This window comes from Zootoca vivipara, chromosome 2 (genome assembly GCF_965207765.1).
Source record: "Zootoca vivipara chromosome 2, rZooViv2.hap1.1, whole genome shotgun sequence".
NCBI classification, from domain to species: domain Eukaryota; kingdom Metazoa; phylum Chordata; class Lepidosauria; order Squamata; family Lacertidae; genus Zootoca; species Zootoca vivipara.
The window spans coordinates 2,335,798-2,357,861 of record NC_142584.1 but is presented as its reverse complement, the minus strand read 5'-3'; the positions used below and the strand labels follow the sequence as shown (position 1 = coordinate 2,357,861).

The window sequence follows — 22,064 nt, the reverse complement described above, 5'->3', positions numbered from 1 at the left end:
AATACATTTGTATTGTTTTGAAAACCTGCCACACTCCTTTGACTAGAGATGACAGTGAGGGGTGCATTGTTTTGTTTTTGGATTTTTGGTTCTATTTATTTGTACTTTTATCCTGTATTTTTATCTTGTGATCTGTGGATGAAGGGTGGTATATATTTAATAAATAAGGGAAAATGAAATGTATGCTGCCAAGTGCAGCAAAGCCCTTATCTAATCACTTCCAGTGCTTTTAAATACTGCATGTCTCTACTCTTAGTCTCCTGCAGGAACTTTTAACGTGGGCTCTTGTTTATGCCCCCAAACGCCACAGAATAATTGTAACTGATAGTCGCAGGCAAACTTGCTAACGTATCTTGCAAATGCCATTAGTTTAACTTCAGTATGAAGCCCCAGTAGAACAACCTGCATGCAATGGTTCTCTTGCAATGTGATGAAAGACAGAGAATTTGATGATCTGGACTCAGAGACCTCAGTGCATGTGTGTAACATGGCCTGGAATAATGGGTTGGTGCTCAGTACTAACACAGGAATGTTGGGAACAGAGAAGCACCAAAGAACAGAGAAAGAAATGAGAGCTGCACTGTCCCTTCACTGCCTTTGAATACCCGCTGTGGGGAATCACAGGCGAGGAGAGTGCTGTTGCCCTCAGGCCCTGCGTCCTTTTGGGCTCCCCCTAGGCATCTGGATGGCTGGCATCTGGATAAGGACTTGATTGCCTTTTGGGCGGATCCAGCAGCACTTTTCTTACTTTCTTAGCTGGGGTGGGGGCTACTGGTAGAATGACATTAAAACCTTAAGGTGGTTAGTACATCTGCTGCTAAGAGGTTTTTGTTTTTTGCTCAGCAGCAAAGAGTCCCAAATTCAATCTCTGTTGTCTTCTTGTAAGGCTGGAAGAAATCTCTCTTTCCCCTTTCTTCCTCTCCATATATATATTGAATGGGTGTGTTTTGAACACTGTATTGTACTTCATTTATATGTTTGATGTACATCAAAGAAAAGTTGATTAATGAATTTATTTATTTTTTTTAAAAAAACCCATATCTGGACAGTTTTGTGGATGAAAAACATTTCTTAAACCATGCTGGATGCTTTTTTAAAAAACACATCATTTTTATTGATGTAATTCAAAAATAAAATAATATAGATAGATACATTAACATAAGTGCAACATCCATGCACAAATAAAAAAGGTATTAATGGCATCAAGGGGACCTTTGGCATCAGTGTTACTGATTGAATGTGTGGCTCTGACTCTTTAGTATCCCCATTTTTCTGTGCACTCATTGCTGGCTTTTCCCAAGTAAACACTTTCTAGTCCAGCCAGAGACACAGGCGGGAACACAATGAAAGTGAGAGCCATAACCATGAGAATTCTTAAACTACCCAAAGCCAAGAACCCCAAATTCTATCCCATTGTATCTGGTCAGGTCTGAAGGGGTTTCTGTGGTTAATTCTCTCCAATCGCATTCTGGAATCCTGAATGCATCAATAGCATATATTAAAAATGAACTGAATGGATTGAGACAAGCATGCATGCATGTATGTCCTTTGTCCGCGGACTACCTACATTCCTGGGGGATATGTTATGCTGGCTTTCCCCCAGCTGGCATTTGGACTAATCCCATAGGGCCATAGATAGGGGTTGAATCTGCTGTGCGTGTTGTGGTGGTGGTGGGAAAAGCAGAGATCAGAGAGGCTATTGAGTTGCCACTTCCAGAGTGGAACCTGAATATAATAGTGTCCCAAGTCCAAATGACCCTGTTGGTAGCCCTGCCTAGCACTATTTATGTGCTTTACTGTGAATGCTTTTGTCCTGAAGAGGGCAGGATTGGTTAAGGCTTCCTGCAACTTGCTCTTCTTTGCAGAAACCACTGTTGCTCTATGAAGAGAGTCCAACACACCATGCTACCCAGCTTAGATAGGAGCATCATGACCGTCACATGGGTGTCTAATAGGAGCATGGGCAGGGGGGCAGGGGGGGCAGGGGGACAGCTCCCCCCTAGATCAAGTAAAACAATAGAAATAACTAACTGACCAATCATGCCGGTTCTGCCCCCCCCTAACAAAAACCCTGGCTACACCCATGAATAGGAGTAGTGGGAAATGTCTTACATCTTCTGTTCTGCCCCTCTCAGCTTTCCCTGTGGCTAGAATCCTGTTCCTAGCTGCAACCGCAAGCATCAACAACCATGTCAGGAATGTCTGTCTTTATGAGGTTGCTATTGGGATCAAAGTAGAGCAAAGAAAGGGACCGTCGCTGTGTGGGGACGCAGCAAGAACGGCCAGCAGTCTGGATGTTGTTGGCTTTGACCAAGTTGAAGACAGTTGTGTGGAAGGAGGCTGCTACCCCAGGTGAGCCAGCCAGGTGCATTGGGCACTCACCCATGCAATAGTTTATCTGATAACCTTCTGGCTTGAAGATCCAGTCATTCCAACCAATGTCCCGAAAGTCTACGTAATAGTCTTTTCTGCAGCACAGGTCAGAGTTCTGGTCGCAGCTCAGGCTGCGCTTAGCTACCCGGTGGCCAGGCTCCCGTATCTTGGCCTTAACCATCAAGAAGGGCTGTTGGGAGCTGCCGGTAGCAGTCAGCAAAGAGTCGATGCTGGGGTGGCAGCCCTCACACTGCAGCTCCAGGCACAGCGCCGTCTCCTCACGCTCAAGGAAGCTCTGCAGATCTGGCATGAGGGAGAAAGTGTGCCAGCTGCTGCCTTTGCTCTCCAGCTGCTGCCGCTCCCCAAGGGCCACTCGTTGCTGCCCTGCCAGGTAGACCTGCAGCGTGATGTTCTGGTGAGCCTTAAGGTACAGCCACAGCTCAGCCTGGAGGATGTGCATGTCTTGGCCTTTTGGATGTGTCAGCTGGAACTGTAGGACCCCAGAGGGCTCTGTAGAGGGGAAGACAATCATATGAAAATCTTAGGAATGCTAATCCTGACGTGCCCCAGAAAAGCTACCACCATGCCTGAACCAGAGTCCTTTAATTAGGGTCAAAAATATGTCCCAGAGTTGCCTTGCCCTCACTTCACATTTATTTTCTACATTTGTATTATGCCTCTGAAGAACCCCATGAGGTAGATAGGCTGAGGCCAAGTGCTCTTCCGGCATTCTCCTGCAAACGTGTGGAGGGAGCAGCAGAGCCCCACAAGGCACCCCCAATGTCCCCATCCTGGCCAGCTGCAGCGCCTGACCTTTGGGCGTTGTGCTTCAAGCATCTGGTTGAATGCATGGAGAACCCTCCTAATGATAGGGAACCCTGGTCATGCTGATGGAACCAACAAAGGTAGGGATGCAGGGTCTGGGACTAGTGTGAACAGCTCTATTCCCCCCTTTCACACGTGGGGGAATAATGCCTGACCCTAATGGTGAATACCATGATTCACCTAAGGGTGCCCTTCTTAATTGAGCATGGCTCTAAACCAAGCAATAATGTTCTTTCTAATAGATTGTTATTGTTCATTGGCTGCCAAAAAATTCAAGCCCTGTACAAAACATGTGGGAAGACAGGTTCTGCTGAAACAGACAAACAATCCCAAATAAATAAAGAACAAAATAATAAAAAAGGAGGAGTATGCTGAAATGAAAACCTATCTACTACCCCACACTGGTTCTCGCCAGCTGTTCTTCCACCCCCACTATAATTCTATTATAAAAAGCCATTTCCTCCACATTCCTTATGAGCAACATCACTGCCCCCTTTTGGTGGGATAGCCTGGAATATTTTTTAAAACCACTTGACCCAACAACCTTAGAACAATATGCCAAGAAGCTTGATTGCTTAGTCTCACTCAGCATTGGGTGGCCTACCAGCCAAACATGGGTGGGTTTTTCTGGTAAATATTTTTTTATTTGCAGCCAAACACACGTTGAGCCCGCAACACTAGGTCCAGGTGGATTTCTGCCATGCAATGGTCACAAAGGTCATTCCATAGTAGAAAGAGCAAAAAATTGTGCAAATACCTAAATAAATCCATCAAAATTCTGAGTGCTTATCACTAATACCACAGTATGACCAATCACTCCTTGCCCAAATGGGGGTGGGGAAGGTAGGGAACCTGCAATCCTCCAGATATTGCTGAACTACAATTCCCATCAGCGCCCCCAACCAGCATGGCCAATGAACAAGAGATTATGGGAGTTGCAGTCCCCTGATCTAGACACTCTTCTGAGTGCACCTCACTGAGATGAACTTGGTCCCTAAGTTCTCAGGAGCACACAGAAAGAATGGGGTCAGAGAAGTGGGTGTTTGTGACAGCTGTGGTGTCTGCCTGGGGTGTATGGGTCTGAATACCCATTTGCTGGGAACCACAAGTGGGGACAGTTCTGTTGTACACAGGTTCTGCTTGCTTGTGGGCTTCCGACAGGGACACCTGGTTGGCCCAGGTGGGAACAGGTTGCTGGACTAGATGGGTCATTGGCCAGATCCATCAGGGCCCATCTTATGTAGTTAATTAAATTAGGCATCCAGCAAGCACAGTGGTGTGGGATATTCCTCCAGCTGCCACCATTCGGAAGAATAGTAAATAACAGGCTGAAGCTCCCCCCCCCCACTGTTAAAGGCATAAAAAGGGTAGCAATGCTACGCTAGCTAAGCTTCATCCTGTTTACTAGCTACTTCCAGTGAACCCATCCTATACTGCACATTAAGCAGAGAGGGCAGAAGGTGACAGGAGGTCATTTTTAAGAGAGGAGAAGGTAGTATGATAGAGGCGTCAGCATCACTGTCTGAGGCACACAGACTCATTTTTTTAACTGCTGGTGGAACAAGTTTTGCAGGTTTTTAAAGAAGTGATCATGGCATGGACATGCACACTGCTGGCAACACCACTTCTACTAATACCATCTTCACTCATCTCTCTCTCTCAGAAAAAAAACATATGTCTGCAGCCTGGGATATGCCACAGAAAACTGGATTAATGAGAAATTTAGCAACCTGTCCACTCTCACCACTACCACACACATTGCCCTCCTCCCCCTGCAGTTGATATTTTTCAGCACACTGTCGGAATCTACCCAGCTCTCCCATTACAGTGCAATGAATAACTACAAGTCTCTGCTCTCAAGTGCACTTTGTATGCAGCAGTTATTTGCGGGGGGTGGGGGGAGCTGTTGGCACATCCGACTTACATTCTCTCCATCATAATATTCAAGTCCTGGGCCATGCACCAGGAAGAGCTATGAAGACTCACCTGTCTCTGCAAAACTAATGATCTCGTACCCCTGTTCATCAGGCTCGGGGTTCTGCCAGCTGGAGAAGTGCCCAAGTCTGTCCATCCGGGCTTTGCCCAGGTGCAGGCGGCGTAGGGCGTTGGCCACTGCCCCACGTGGCACTGGGTGGGTGATGTTGGGCCTCTCGCTCAAGTTTAGTTTCTGCAGGATCTGCTGCTTGGCTAATTCGACCAGAAAGGCTTTCTCAGCACTGGGCTCCAGAGGCGGCACCCGACAGGAAGGACACGCAGGCTTGCCCTCGATCCAGGCCAAAGAAGTCCATAGCAAGGCCAGCGTGGCCAGAGGAGTCCAGCTGCCCTGGGGGCTGTAGGTGGGAGCCATGAAGAGCCCAAGTGTGGGAGGGAGCAAGATACAGCAGAGGAGGTGGTTTTGTTGCCACGTAGTTCTTGTGACAGTAACTAGAACTCACGAATTGTGCCTGCGCTGGGACCAGCTGCTTGCATCTTAGCCTAAAAGGAATGGCAATCTGCCCTGGGTTCAAGGAGGATAATTGCTAACCCCTGGCAACTCCTTTGCTTCCTGTTGCTCTCCCTGCTTCTTGGGGCTGGGTGGATCTGCTGCTGGTGCCGAGGTGAAGCAGGTGTTGATCCCTCGAGAGATCTCAGCTCATTGACTGGCTGCTCCAGAGTGCCAGGCAGCTATGCTCCTCAGTATTTGTCACTCAGCCAGTCTGGCCCTGCCCTTTGTGCCTCTCTGATTGGCTGGCTCACCTAGTGCCCCAGGGAGGTTTACTCCAGTTGGGGAGGAAGGGCTTAGCAAAAGGGGATGACAGGCTCCCTTTGGTGGAAACAGGTGCCTGAAGAAAGAGAACACAATTTGCCATGATGTAAAGCAAAGCAGGAGTAGGATTGCATTGGGAAGGGCTTTTCACAGCCCTACAGCGAAGAGAGGCTTAAGGTGAGAGAAAATGGCAAAGCATAGGGGTGGGATGTGGGGAACAACAGTTTGCCTCCACCTTTGGAAGAACCCCAGAGAAAATGTACATTGCAGTAGTCCAAGCGGGAGATAACTAGAGCATGCACAACTCTGGTGAGACAGTCTGCAAGCAGGTAGGGCAGGCATCCCCAAACTTCGGCCCTCCAGATGTTTTAGCCTACAACTCCCATGATCCCTAGCTAACAGGACCAGTGGTCGGGGAAGATGGGAATTGTAGTCCAAAACATCTGGAGGACCGAAGTTTGGGGATGCCTGAGGTAGGGTCTCAGCTGCTGTACCAGATGGAGCTGGTAGACAGCTGCCCTGGACACAGAATTGACCTGTGCCTCCATGGACAGCTGTGACTCCAAAATGACTCCCAGGCTGCGCACCTGATCCTTCAGGGGCACCTTTACCCCATTCAGGACCAGGGAGTCCTCTACACCTGCTCACCCCGTCCCCCCAAAACTGTTTTGTCAGGATTCAACCTCAATCTGTTAGCCGCCATCCATCCCTCAACCGCCTCCAGACACTCACACAGGACCTTCACTGCCTTCACTGGTTCTGAGTCTTTAAACTTTAAAGCAACCACTTTGAGAAGATGTTAGTGGGCATAGAGAAAAGTCCCAAGATATAGGTAAGAACAGGTAGAACCTCTAATCACATCTATCCAGCACCACAGTATGCTAGCAAGCAGATAAATTACTTAAAAGCCTTCTGAAATGATTGCTTCCTGGAATTCTCATCTTCCAGAAGCCACAAACTCCTTATCTGCTGCTGATAAATCCTCTGGTGATTATTAACAACGGTGAGGAAATGTGTCTGTGATTATCAGCTGGTTTCCCTTTCTGCACCATGACGTCTGTGGCAGGTGAGGTGCCACATTACTTGCACTGCTCAGGGTTCCATCACCTTGATACATCAGCGAAGTTTTGCTCAGGTGCCAAGGTCCCTCACTGGAGTTGCAGATCTTAACTTCTATGATGGAGAAAAACCTTTGGATTGCAGGGCTGTCAGTACTAACAGTTTCTGTAACCACTTTTCTGCAGCTATGTTTCGTATCTGGAATATGCAATGTAAACTAAAGAACCTATGCAAATTTACTTCATTGATGGGCTTGAGGGCATCCTGAGCAAGTTTGCAGACGACACCAAATTGGGAGGGGTGGCTAATACCCCAGAGGACAGGATCACACTTCAAAATGACCTTAACAGATTAGACAACTGGGCCAAAGCAAACAAGATGAATTTTAACAAGGAGAAATGCACTACACTTGGGCAAAAAAAATAAAAAATGAAAGGCACAAATACAGGATGGGTGACACCTGGCTTGAGAGCAGTACGTGTGAAAGGGATCTAGGGGTCTTGGTAGACCACAAACTTGACATGAGTCAGCAGTGTGATGCAGCAGCTAAAAAAGCCAATGCAATTCTGGGCTGCATCAATAGGAGTATAGCATCTAGATCAAGGGAAGTAATAGTACCACTGTATTCTGCTCTGGTCAGACCTCACCTGGAGTACTGTGTCCAGTTCTGGGCACCACAGTTCAAGAAGGATACTGACAAGCTGGAACGTGTCCAGAAGAGGGCAACCAAAATGGTCAAAGGCCTGGAAACGATGCCTTATGAGGAACGGCTTAGGGAGCTGGGTATGTTTAGCCTGGAGAAAAGAAGGTTAAGGGGTGATATGATAGCCATGTTCAAATATATAAAAGGATATTATATAGAGGAGGGATAAAGATTGTTTTCTGCCGCTCCAGAGAGCAATGGATTCAAACTACAAGAAAGAAGATTCCACCTAAACATTAGGAAGAACTTCCTGACAGTAAGAGCTGTTCGGCAGTGGAATTTGCTGCCAAGGAGTGTGGTGGAGTCTCCTTCTTTGGAGGTCTTTAAGCAGAGGCTTGACAGGCAGATGTCAAGAATGCTTTGATGGTGTTTCCTGCATGGCAGGGGGTTGGACTGGATGGCCCTTGTGGTCTCTTCCAACTCTATGATTCTATGACCTAACTCTGGCTGTGTAATTGGGGTTCTGTATTGCCTTGTATTTAACTTATATGCAGAATTCACCATGCGAAAGGCTGGACTGGATGACTCCCAAGCCGGAATTAAGATCGCCAGAAGAAATATCAACAACCTCAGATATCCTGATGACACAACCTTGATGGCAGAAAGTGAGGAGGAATTAAATAACCTTTTAATGAGGGTGAAAGAGGAGAGCGCAAAATATGGTCTGACGCTCAACATCAAAAAAAACTAAGATCATGGCCACTGGTCCCATCACCTCCTGGCAAATAGAAGGGGAAGAAATGGAGGCAGTGAGAGATTTTACTTTCTTGGGTTCCATGATCACTGCAGATGGTGACAGCAGCCACGAAATTAAACAATGCCTGCTTCTTGGGAGAAAAGCAATGACAAACCTAGACAGCATCTTAAAAAGCAGAGATAAAGGTCCGTATAGTTAAAGCTATGGTTTTCCCAGTAGTGATGTATGGAAGTGAGAGCTGGACCATAAAGAAGGCTGATTGAATTTTGGTGCTGGAGGAGACTCTTGAGAGTCCCATGGACTTCAAGAAGATCAAACCTATCCATTCTGAAGGAAATCAGCCCTGAGTGCTCACTGGAAGGACAGATTGTGAAGCTGAGGCTCCAATACTTTGGCCACCTCATGAGAAGAGAAGACTCCCTGGAAAAGACCCTGATGTTGGGAAAGATGGAGGGCACTAGGAGAAGGGGATGACAGAGGATGAGATGGTTGGACAGTGTTCTCGATGCTACCAACATGAGTCTGACCAAACTGTGGGAGGCAGTGCAAGACAGGAGTGCCTGGCGTGCTCTGGTCCATGGGATCACGAAGAGTCGGACACGACTAAACGACTAAACAACAACATTGCCGTCACAGAGTCTGGACTCCCTGCTGCTCTGTTTCCCCAGAGAGTAGAACCACTTGGAGGAACAAATGGTCAGTGCTACATATTAGTAGCCTGACCCTGACAAGGAAATGAGCCCCATCACATACCACGGTGGTGAGACTGTTGTTGCACTACCAGCAACACCAGAAATAACATCAGTATCAATGCTGTTTGTGAATTAAACTGCCTGCAAAGGCATCACTACAAATTCTGGCAACAGAAGGTGAGGCTTATTAAATCTGGAAAGAAGGGAGAGACATATTATTACAAATAATTGGTTGATTCAATACCTTCTCCAATGAGACTCAAGATGGTTTATATTCCATGCCCCATAAATTCTAATGGTAGAAAACATTATTCATAATACTTCTGTTGAATTCAGTGGGAATGAAAAGCACTGAACCTGGCTAGATAGCCCATGCCCTATTTTTTATACAGCATCAACATGGTTCAAAATACTTACACAGCTTTAAAATGGATAAAACTTAATTGCTATTAAATCACTTAGGGTGTAGCAGAAGTCAAAAGGGAGTGGATCGCACCAGGCTGGGAAGCTCAAGATATGGGTTCTCTCTCTTTGTTGAGATATGCTGGGATTGCAGGGATGAGAGTCAAGCATGTGAAATAAATCACACTCCCATGCATTTTAATGCTGGCACACACACACACACACACACACCCCGGTACCAGTGTCATGTTGAAGAAGTATGTGCATGGGCAGAGGAATGGAGACTGTAGCTCTTAGCAGTGCCTTTATCTGGGGGGAAAGGTGGCAGAACTCACCGCTCTTGCTATCACTACTCACGCCACCAGCATGTGAACCTGAGTCAGGCAATTGTTCATCTAGCTCAATGTTCTACCAAGGGTGGGAAACCTTTTCCTTACCATTGACCTGTCAGAAAAATCAATTTGAAGCTGCAGCTAATAGCTGGTCATGCCCAAGTGGGCAGTGTTTGCTGAACTGCCAGATTGCAGAGTCCCCTCCCACAACAGAAAGGCTCAGCCTCTTGTGGGTATTAGCTTGTAAGCCTTGGGTTCCTCGTCCCAGCTCTAAACCGCCTGGCAATGGTTCTCCAAGGGGTTGCAGGTAGTTGTTCCCAGCCTTACCTAGATATTCCAAGGATTGACCCACCTGGGGGTCTTTTTCATGCAGCATACAAGTTATTGAATGGGAAAGGCCATAGTTCAGTGCATGTAGAAGGCCACAACTTCAGTTCTCAGCCTCTCCAGGTAAGGCTTGGGGAAACTCTCTTCCGAAACCCTGGTGAGCTGCTGCCAGCTAATCCAGAGGAAGACAGTTCTGAGCTACCTGAACCAGTGATCTGGCTCCTTATGCAGCTTGGATTTGGTGTTCTGTCAGGAAAAAAGCCAGGAACTTTCTTGCATATTCACCTCTGGTGACTGAACACTGGATGCCCTAGTTTAAATCTCTCCCTCCCTCCCTCTCCCTCCCTCTCCCTCCCTCCCTCTCCCTCCCTCTCTCTCTCTCTCTCTCTCTCTCTCTCTCTCTGTGTGTGTGTGTGTGTGTGTGTGTGTTGGGTTAGGATAGCAGGAGTGCAAATGCTTGCATACTTAGAATAATAGAATTGTCCCTGAGGATCATCTTGCCCTTGCAATACAGGGAATCTGGGTGGCCACAGTGAGGAGATTGCTGGACTTACATTGGCATCCTTTGGCCTGACCACCACTGGGACAAAGCTGCAAGTTCAGTCCCCCCAAAATGACTCCCAACTTTGGCAAAAACTGCAGACTGAGATGGGGCTAATAGCAGGGGTTAAATTGGGCTTTCTTTCACCCGGGTCAAGAAGCCAGTTTGGCACCCCCCCATGCATATTTGCATACACTTACACACAACTTGGGAGCCTCAATGGCACTCCTCTGGAGGCTTCACCCGAGCCAAAAATCAAGGTAGACTTGCTTTAAATTTAAATTTTAAGTTACAAAATTTAAAAAGTGTTTTTTTTTAAAAAAAAATGTTTTCAAAAAATTAATATGATTATTTTTTTAAAAAAATATTTTTTAATATTTCTAAGATCTACCTGCAAAATTTCATATTGGGATCTCAATGAGACCACATTGTAAAATAGTATTTTCTACATACATGTCTGCCTTATTAGGTTCTATTTAGGATAAACGGGTCTTCTTGGAGTGAGTTAAATTTAAATTTTAAAGTCCATCTTGTGACATTAAAACCCATGAAGTTCTAAAGAGATTGGTGTTTTTTAGTTTTGACGTATCTCAATGCTGGACAAGGTTTTTGTGTAGTCAGACAAGGCCAAAATTGACATTTTTTTTACATTTCAAGCCCTCATAACTCAGAAATGGGATGAGATAAAATGCTAAAATTCTAGATTTAAACTTACCCGGTAGTTTTCCTCATTCAACAAGAGTACAAAATATTAAGAAAATTGGATGACATGAGGTAAAAAAATTGGATCACGATATGGAATGACCCAGAAACAACAAAAAGCACAAGTTCCTAGACCAATGCTGTGAAGATATAGGAAATCCTGATGAAATTACAGAAGCTGGATAAGAGGGGATTTCCAGGGGGCTTCCTTTGTGCAACTTTTTTTAAAACACAAGAGACTATTATACACACTTGTGTATAACTTTCAGCCTCACTATATACTATTGATCAGAGCAGATATTAACATCACCTGAACCAGTCACCAAAACAAGGTATCCCCTTCCTTTTATCAGGTGACTACTTCTGCCTTAGGTTCTTGCTGCTTCCGTTGTTTGTTTGTTTAGGTAGTCAACATGATATTTCATTTTATTCATATACATGTATGTCATAAACTCATATGAAATGAGTTCCAGCAGCTCTTGCTCCTTGCCATTTTTCTCAGTCTGGAAACCTTAAAGACAAAACAGCAGACCCTTTTTTTTTAATTTCCAAGCAAAGGGTCTGCTGGTTTCTCTTTAAAGTTTCCAGACTCAAAAGAGAGCAGGGCAATTAAAGGCACAGAAGTCCTGTCCTCTACTGAGTCTGGCAACCCTACTCACAAAGTGGGCCTCTCTTGGAGGAGCAGGCTGGGGTTTTAGTTCAAACCAAATTCCCCTTTTCTTTTCTTTCTTTCTTTCTTTCTTTCTTTCTTTCTTTCTTTCTTTCTTTCTTTTTCTTTCTTTCTTAGTCTTTCACCCACTGCAAGAAGCTGTCTCTGCTCTTAGAGTGCTTGATATACTCAATTTGCACATTAATTCTCTGGGCAAGAATCTTGCCCGTAACCTTCTTGTTCACAATAATTCCCACTGCATGCTGGGTAATGTTGTATATCCTTCCAGTCTTGCCATAGTAACATTTGTGGGGCATGCTTTTCTGAATTGTGCCCATGCCCTTTATGTCAACAAAATCACCTTTATAGATGCACATGTAGGTGGCAAGAGGGACAACACAATGTTTGCGAAATGGTCTTGAGAACATGTAACGTATCCCCTCCTCTTCCCCTTAGTGTTGGTCATCTTGACGGATTAGGCAGGCAACACTCTCAGGGAGCACAGTGGTGCGACTGGGAGAAGGGCGGAGACATCCCACTCTCCCTCAGCCATTGTTTGGATGCAGTGCCCGGGTCTGCTTCCCCCCTCCTGTTCCCCTTCTTGCTGCTTCTGTTGTGTAGGAATTTGAACCCAAGACCCGAGACGTTGAGTCCACCAGTTGAACAGCTTCCACAACTGGCCTTGTCAGGGAACAGTTCTGCTGACATTCAAGTATCTGGCTGTAGGGTGGAGGGACGCAATGGGATTAAAGTTCTTGGGATAGTTGGTTTTGGCTAGAGAAAGAGGCAACGTGTAAACAGTGCTGTCTGGGAAAAAAACACTGGTGCAACATGGTGCAACTGCAGGGCCAGGGCCAAAGTTCACAGCACACTAAGTTTGCTGGCAAGTCAGCTCCCAGAATAGGCCAGGAATGTAAATAGTTAGCAACTGACCCTGGCATGATGCCAAGGCCCACGGTCCACGGTGCCTACACCTGCTCAGAGACACCAGCTACTGTGCACGGAAGAACTATTGCACAGGGACAAACTTGTTATTCAACACGTTCTACATCCTGACTCTGAAAGTGTCTGGTTATGTGGACCAGACAGTAGCCGAAGTCTGGGAGGCAAATGAATTAGAGTGATGGAATGCCCTTAGAGCAGAAATAATTTGGGGCCATGGGTTGTATCCAAATAAATTATACTCAAGAGTAGTGTGTGTGTTGGGGGGAGAGCATTTCACAAGCAAGGAGTCACATAGGGATGGCGAGAGCGTTCTCCCATCCCTACCACCTGAACCAGTGCCTATCCGCAACCTTATAAGTTGTGACGATTTGCTACGCGGCAGGCGAAACCCAAATGGCAATAGCCAATCAGCCAAGTGGGGAAAATTCCTGCCGTGCCACTATCCCAACGATGGACGACACACGACAGCATAGCAAGGTCAAGTGCAAAAGCCCTAAAAGTAGGGAGAGGTGGGCAGGTGTTCCGAATGCACGTGCCAAAAGAGGAAGCTCCGGGTCACGTGCATGGGCATATATAGGTCCCTCGATCCGTTTGGACTGCACCCCATTGGCCAAATTTAACCCAACATCGAGGGACCTACCAATCGGGTGTTGTGGCTGACCAATCTTACCCACCCACAACACAGGAGGTCAGTCTCCAGGTCTCACCGCAACAGGTCCCCTCTTTTAGGGAGGACACGATTCAGAGGAATATTGCTTCCAACTGTTGTGGAAGAACATACCCATTGTGGCTACCAACCATTGATAACGTTCCATGAATGGCGTCGCTAGCCTTCTGGCTGCCTGGGATGGCAAACCAGAAGGCACCCCACCGGGGGGCAGGGCGTGCGACGCACACATCACGATACACAACGCACACATCGCGCTACGGAGCGGATTGCCGGGGGCGCAACCGCCGCTGGCAACCTGCTCCGTAGCGCCACGTGTGCTTCTTCCTACTCAGGCAGAGAGGCGAGGGGCGTCTCCGCTGACTCCCCTTGCTGCTCCGCCTCCGCCTGAGTAGGAAGAAGACAAAGTGAGCTATGGACCACCAGGAAGAAGCGAGGGGCGAGGCCAGAAACATCGGGGCCTCCGTGATGGCGGTTGCGCCGCCGCCACAGTAGCAAGGGAGTGCCACAGCCGCGCTGCCCCCCGCAGAGCGGAGCCCGGGGCGCCCCACCCCCAATTGCGATGCCCCTGTTTGTCTAATCCTTTTACAGATCAGTCGGTAGAGCATAAGACTCTTAATCTCAGCGTCATAAATTCAAGCCCCATGTTGGGAGAAAAAATTCTGCATTGCTGGGGTTTGGACTAGATGACCCTCATGGTTCCTTTCAACCCTACAAGTTTGAGATTCTGTGATTCTGTGTGTGAGTAGGTGTGACATGAAGAGAAAGAAAGAGAAGGGAGTTTGCTTGCACACCCAGCCTTCTCTGTTCCTAAAAGTGAGTGATCCTCCTCCTCCCTCTTTCCCCAGTGAAGCTGAAGATGGGGTCCCCTGTTGGGTTTTGCAACTAGGTTAGTAACAGAACTGGTGCTGCAGGCAGCCATAAGGTCCCTGCTTCATTTGCAGGGAGAGGGGAATCCTGGGGAGGGGAGAAGGCAGACCGCCAAGCAAAGTTGAAAACATCCATGTTTTGTTGCTGCCAGCTGCTTGCTTTGCTGTTAAATCTAAGGAAGGGAATAATAGAATATCCTTTCTCTTCTTCTTTTCCTTTTTCCTCCCCTCCACATCTCAGAGAACAATTAAAAATGGTGGAGAGATCAGACTTCCTTAAGTGGGTAAAGACTGCGCAGTCTTATACTGCAATTACCGTATAAGCATTTTTACTCAGAAGTAAGTCCCTCTGCATTCAATAGGACTTACACTCTGAAACATGCCTGATCATTCTCACAGTTTCCATTATTATTATTATTATTATTATTATTATTATTATTATTATTATTATACCTTGGCTCCAAGGAGAGCCTTTCCTGTGGGGACTGCTTGACATGTGGACCTCTTAGCCGTGGGGAGAAGTGGGGGCTGCCTTTCCTTAGCAATATGTGAAGGGGGAAAACACCCACCCACCCATGAAACTGCCTGATCCTGTGTCAGGCCACTTGGTCTCTCCAGCTCAACCATGCTGCAAAAAAAAAAAAAAAAAAATCTCTGGCGTAAAAGACACATCGGGAGCTCAGAGGAACTTGGCAAGTTGGCATGCTCTGAGTGGGTGACTGCTCAGTAAACATTGCCATGCCTGCCTTCCTCAAAGGAAGGGGGCTGAAAGAGAAGACAAGGAATTAATTAAAATATTAAATAAAAATACAACTCTTTATTCAAATAAAATATTCCCTACTTTTAATGCTCTTTAAAAACAAATATGCACGTACGTATATACGTATGCCAAACTGAGTATTTGACCTGGGTGAAAGAAAGCCTAGTTTTGCCCCATCTTTCTTCACCAGTACTGGTAAATAGCCACAGCTAGCCTCCACAGAACAGGAACTCAAAGAATGAGCTTCTAGGTTGGAGAGCATGATTATTATTATTATTTGCAAACAAGAGCTTCAGCACCTATGTGCTTTCAACCTTTCAACCTTTTCCCTGGAGCTGTGGGGCCTAGGAACTTGTTTGGTGGGTTTAAAACACGCACAACAGTGTGGGGATTCTCAGAAATCAGAGTGATGCATGCAATGTCTGGATATCACTCTGGAAGCAAGCCTTCTGGATGTTTGGTATGTTTGCAGCCACGAAGTAAACAGATGTCTCTGACTTTGAGGGAGCATAGTGGAATCTACAACCTCAGACAAACAGCGTTTGGTGTTCCCAAACCATGTTGTGTTTTGTGCAGGGCTTCCCAAAGCCCCATCCCCTATTCCAAAAAGCATCTAAGGGAATCTAGGCCAGAGGTCAGTACAGTATTTTGAGAGTCATGGTACACATTGCATAAGCTGCTGATCAATGGACCATTTCCCAGAAAACAAACTTTGTACCCAATCCAACTCATGGGATGAGAAGCAGAAAGGCGTGACTGGCTTTACCTGTGCAACATCAATCATAGCATTTGTGCCTGAATCAGGGGCGTCTTACCCATAGAGGCTAGGGGTGCGGGGCGCCAGGGCACCAATTTCTGGAGGGCGCCAGGGAAGAGGTGGAGGCTGGACCTCCCAGCATCAGCTCGCTGCCCTCACCTGCCTCCGCTATGCTGCACTGAAGCAGTGCTGCACCCAGAGCCTCCGTCTGCCATGGCCACTGCGGCACAAAGCGGCCAGCTGAGCAGGGAGGCGCCGCGTCCAGCCTCCGCCTCTTCCCCGCTGGAGGAGCCACCCTCCAGCCCCACTGGCAGTACCATCCTCCCTACAAAACTCTGGGAAATGGGGGGCGGGGCGGATGGAGCTTTGCACCACGGCACTGGATATGCTTAAGACGGCCCTGGCCTGAATACATATATATATTCTGAATAAGCCTACGAATCTGCAAATGCCCTTTAGGAATTGCGCTTTATAGTCTCAATCCTATCTTTGCAGTCTTAAAGGTGAGAAAAGACTTTGTTGTGTGTGTTTTTAAAATTGAAAACTGCGATAGCCAAACTGGAGAAGACATGAACATGCAAGAGTAGGCTCTTAACAAGTTTGATTGAACCAGATTATGTCTAAAGGACCACATTTTCCTATATGAGCATCTTTGGACTCTGAGATCACCATCTGAGTTTTTTCTCCAGATGCCATCTCCAACGGAGGTCTGCAAGGGGGCGACGAGAGAAAGGGCCTTTTCTGTAGTACCTTTCCACCTATGGGATGCTCTCTCCCAGCTATGGCATGCTCTCCCCTGGTGGCAACTTTGCCATCTTTTTGGCACCAAAGCCATTTTTGTTTCCCCAGGCACTTGAACAGCACCAATGATTGAATGTTTTTATCCTGATTATGTTTTAAATATTTTTATGTATTGTTATGAGTTTGGGGTGTTAGGTTGTATGCCAAGACTCTTCTAATCCCTGGATCCAGCAAGTGTTAAAATTTAACCAAGATTTCTAATTCTTAGAATAGCCCAGCTAACTTCCTGGTGAGGTGATAGCCTGGGTGACAAGCCATTAAGAGGAACCAAGGAAAGGGGCTCTGTGTGAGATGGCAAATGGGTTAGCTCCTGTCAACATTGAAAAATTCATATACTTTGTTCCCCAAAGCAAATAATCAACATTCTGCTCCCAGGTAACTCAAATTCTACATCAAGAAAAGCAGAATTCTGATTTCTTCATAAATATGTCTGCCCTTGTGGAGTCTTTTTCTGTTCTTCTTGAGGAAGGTTTCAAGCTTTCCAACACCAAGCTGAAATTCTCAGAGTGATCAATTCTGTGCCCAATGCAGCATCACTTGTATGATGAGGTCACAGAAACACACCCTATGTATAGCCCTGACTTAGAGCATGCTTCCACTGGCAAATTCACAAGGAGTCAATGGCCTCTACCTCTTTATGACTGCGGATAAATCCCTTTAGTTTTAGACTCCAATTAAAATCTGCTCATCAGTTTAACAAAAACAAACTCTGTTCCAGCGCTCATCCCCATATGGCAGAAAGACTTTGCTAGTCTCTGGCATAGCTGTCTGCTAGTGTCTATATGAGATTCATAGCAGTTTGGGCATTGACAGTTCCCCTGCTATAGTGCTTCTACTTTAAAAAATATAAGCTAGACCCCTCTTCTGATTTCCTGCTATTTTGATACTGATTGATAATTTGCACAGACTCTAAAGAAACAATGTACTGCAACTCTATTGCCACCCAGTGGCAGTATTGGGAATAACAATTAGTCTCCCAGCCCCCCCCCCCCCCCAATACTTCTACATTTCCTGCCGCTTTCTCGCAGAAAACCCATGCTGGTGGGAGGGAGCTGGAGTTCAGCAAGTGCCACAGGTTCCTCAGCACCCCCTGTAGATCATGATCCTCTTTAGCCATGATCCCCTCCTACACCAGCTGCCACGAATCCCCTGTTGTGATGACAAGATCCCCCAAAGGTGTCATTAAATTTCTTTTTAAAATGTTCATGCCCATTTTTACACTTTGGCCCCCATAGATTTGGCCATATACCAGTGCAACATTTGGCCCCCAAAAGGTTGAACTAGATCCTGAGAACAGGAATCTCCATGCACAAAAACAGGACAAGTCATGTTGTATAGAGTTTCGGCATTCAGATCAATTCTGTCCATTTTTCTATCAGTTAAAACATGTTTTTGATTATGAATGTAATTGGTTTGATTTGAATAATGTGTCAGGGCTGGCCCACCCATGAGGCAAGTGAGGCAACTGCCTTGAGTGGCAGGATCCACAGGGGTGGCCAATATGGCTGCTGCTATGATGGCAGCGACGGCTGTGGTGTGCTCCTTGGAGCGCCAGGTGTGCTACCTCCTTGGCAACTTGCCCGCCAATGCCACTTCTACAGCAGTAGGGTACAATTTTAACTATTCTCATGAATGTGTGAGTTATTTCAGGCTCAAAGAGTCCTTAACCTGTCCAAAAAAGTAATAAATTTTTATTCAAAATCAATTTATTTTATAACTGCAAAAAACACGTTCCTTATTTTTAAAACATAACAAGTACAGGGTTAGCCCGTTCTACAACAAAAGTATGAAACATGTGTTAGTTGTGGTTTGTGCGCTATGGCCTATCAAACCTACCGGGAATAAAATGACAAAAATTCACTTTGAATGGTCAGTCACCCTTTTCTGTGGCACTTAAGACAATTTTTAGACATTATTTTGAAAGAGACCACAACTATCTTTATTTTAATACCAAAATAAGCCCAATCGGTTGAAAAATAAGTGAAACAGGAGGGTTTTTTCCTACACTGATGCAGAAATTGCATTAGGCTAAATTGCGCAAAAATCAAAATTTTCAAAAAATTCTCCTGCACCCAATTTTGGACCAAAAAAATCTTAAAATATTATTTTGAGCTTATCTCATAGGTATCTACGCATTATTATTATTATTATTATTATTATTATTATTATTATTATTTTGAAGAAAATATGAGTCACGAGAGTACGGCCGAGTATTAAAATCAGGTGGTTTGGCGTGGAATTACCCATTACCATTCTTGGATCAAGAGAGCTTGACCACAGAGGTTCAGGCGCTGGTGACTTCAAAATAGGATTGCCACCATGCACTCTGTGTGGGGCTTCCAGAAATTGCAGTATATGCTCTTTCAACTGCTTCAGTCTGAGGAACTGGCTCTCTTATAGGTGTCGCATTTGTAAGATAGCTGTCTTTTTGTATGGCAATACCCACATACCCACACTTTGGAGCTTCCTTCCCATTGACATCTGTCAGGCTCATTCATTGCTCTCTTTTTGGTGACTGCTTAAAATATTTTTTGCTTAGGCAAGCCTATCCGGACAATTGGATGTTACACATTGTTTGTGGTTTTTTTTAGCTGCTATTGAAGTCTATTGAATATCTTCAGATACCTGTTTTTAACTGTTTTTATTGATAATATTAATGCTTTGGTTTATATTTGTGTGAACTGCTTAGAGGTTTTTGTACAATCAAGTGGCCTATACATGTCTATTTTTTTGTGTCTATTTTTTTTTCTTTGAGAAGTGGCTGGCTGGCTCTTTGTGATGTTTCTGTTTTTCTGTCATTCCTTTTGGGTATCTTTGATTTAAACCAAATAAATAAATTGTCCAGTAGCACCTTAGAAACCAACTTAGTTGGTCTCTAAGGTGCTACTGGACATTTTATTTATTTATTTCAACTGCGTCAGACCAACATGGCTACCACCTGAATTTTAAACCACATAGTGATTGTAAACTTATATTAGAGTGTTTTTCATAGGTTGTTATTTTTGATGAAATTAACCCTTTTATTTTGGAAGGTATTTTTGTCCTGTTGCTGACGTTATAGAGATTCAGCAGTTATATGTTATGTTTATATAATGTTTGTAATTAACATTTGTATAATGTGTATCATAAAACATGCCTGCAATGACAGCATGTATTTCAGCTGCCTAAAATAACTTGAGTTCAATGAGTTCTTATTTACAGATGCACCTGCAGTCAAGAAATATTATTATATCTAGCTGCTTGAGACCAGCAAAACTTGGAGCAACTGCAGAACTTGAAATGGTTAGCATCTTAAAGCAAAAACTCAGAGAATTCACCATTTTTGCTATCTTTCCCCAACCTATGACCCTTCAGATGTTTAGGACTCCAGTTCCCATCATCCCTCACCGTTGGCCATGCCGGTCCAAGATCTATGAAGAACACAAAGTTGTGAAAGTCACCCTCTTCACTATTCAGTGTTGATTCCAGGATGTGTTCAGGTACTTGGTGTGGCCTTTGCCCACTCATTATGGAGATGTCGTACTGGGAGAGAAAGAGAAAGGGTTAAAGGCTGACCAATAAGAAAGCTCAGGGGCGGAGCCTAACTGGGTTTAAGGCTCAACACGGGTTTGGGCAGTTAGTTCAGTTGGTTTATTGTGGGCGGGAGGCATAGGAGTCAGAGTGAGTTAGAGATAGAGGGGAGACAGAGAGGGTGAATCGGATTACAGTGTTTCAAAGTATTTAAAACTTGTTTGCGTTCACAAAAAAATGGAATCTTTGTTAATATGTTACAACCTGACTGAGTCTGAATATACTACCTGGTTGGTGGCAGTGGAAAGAGATACGCCATGGTGCTGCAGGTGTCTGTGGAACAACCGGGGTGCTCCGTGCGAACGCTTTATTTAGCTACTTAAACAAAAGACCTCTAAGCAGTTTACAAATGATTACCCTGTAGTGAAGTGGGCGGGTTGAACAGTCTCCCATTGAGCTCTATAATATATAGTAATTGTATCATTATAATGACATTCGTTGGTTGCATTGTTAAAGTTTAATGTCTTCATGCTGTACTTTTAGCTGGCAGATACTGCCTTTCTAACCAGCATGATTTTTCAGCGTGGGCTTTTTAACACTGTAATTTATATTGGCTTTGTAATATTAACCCAAAAAATCTTGTCATATACTTGTACTGTACTTATATATTTGGTTGGTTTTCTGCCACTCTTTACCATGTAAGCTTTTTTCCTTGATGATTTTTGTTTTGAGCACTCCTCTGCCCCTCTGAAGCTGAGTGGGAAACAGATTGTTCCTGTGAACTGGCTTTTATATGAAAATACCTTATGCAGAGTTGGACTCAGACCTTTGCTCCATCTAGCTCAGTTTTGTCTACTCTGGCTGGCAGAAGCATCCTAAGGTCACAGGCAAAGAAGGGTCTTCCTCGGTGCTGGTGCCAGATTTTGTTAACTGGAGATGCCAGGGACTCAACCTGATTCCTTCTGCATTGAAAGCACCTGCTGTTCCACCAGGCTCTATGCGCTGCTGTACAGCTTCCTTTCCACAGTGAACCTGGGAGGGGGATGAAGATAACCTTGATGGTGGAGTCGAATAACACTCTTGATAGTAAAAATTAAAAATTAGCCTTTCATGTAACAAACATGAAGACCTTGGGAAAATTTCAGCCTAGTGGCTTGGACCTTGCAGTTATTGACTTTGGCAGAAAATTCTTCAAAAGCAACTATCATAGTCTTGATTTTGGCACAGGGACTGCTCAGTGCTGGCTACAATGCTGACATTTGAAACATTGCCAAGTGTGAATCTAGTGCTGCTTGTCTCTTCAAATGCTGACCACCAGCTGTTCTGCCTCCTCGCCTGCCATTTCATCAGTTCTTTCCCACTTGCCACAGTTCAAATCCTGCTTGCCACAGCAGGCAGAAGGGGCTGGTGTTGGAGAAGCTGGCGGTGGGTGGAAAGTGGCTGCATAACTCCATTGGTGCCGTGGAGCTTTCAAAAGACACCTTCAGGTTGAGGCTTGACAAAGCTGCTTGTGAAAATGCACAGTGCAAAATGGTTCCTCCAAGAGCTTGGGACCAGTTAAATTAAGGGTGATCACCTTGCCCCACATGTACATTTATCTGATCCTTCAATCTGTGGAACCTGCACTTTTACAAATGCCTCAGAATGTCTGTTCCACATTTGTGAGGAGCTGGTTCTTTAGTGTGGCGGCAGCACCTGTGCTCTTTA

The 22,064-nt window shown here is 45.4% G+C and overlaps 1 protein-coding gene and 1 pseudogene across 1 annotated transcript; both read right to left on the bottom strand.

Moving 5' to 3' along the window:
* Window positions 1–1,007: 1,007 nt before the first annotated feature.
* INHBE (inhibin subunit beta E) lies at window positions 1,008–6,020 on the bottom strand. The gene is made up of 2 exons (XM_035102307.3): window positions 5,185–6,020; window positions 1,008–2,883 (listed from the first exon to the last, which is right to left on the bottom strand). Exons 1-2 carry the CDS (start codon window positions 5,543–5,545, stop codon window positions 2,162–2,164), a joined length of 1,083 nt encoding a protein of 360 aa, XP_034958198.1. The 5' UTR covers window positions 5,546–6,020; the 3' UTR covers window positions 1,008–2,161.
* Window positions 6,021–11,533: 5,513 nt separating this feature from the next.
* LOC118081568 (large ribosomal subunit protein eL21-like) lies at window positions 11,534–12,644 on the bottom strand (annotated as a pseudogene).
* Between the last annotated feature and the right edge of the window lie 9,420 nt (window positions 12,645–22,064).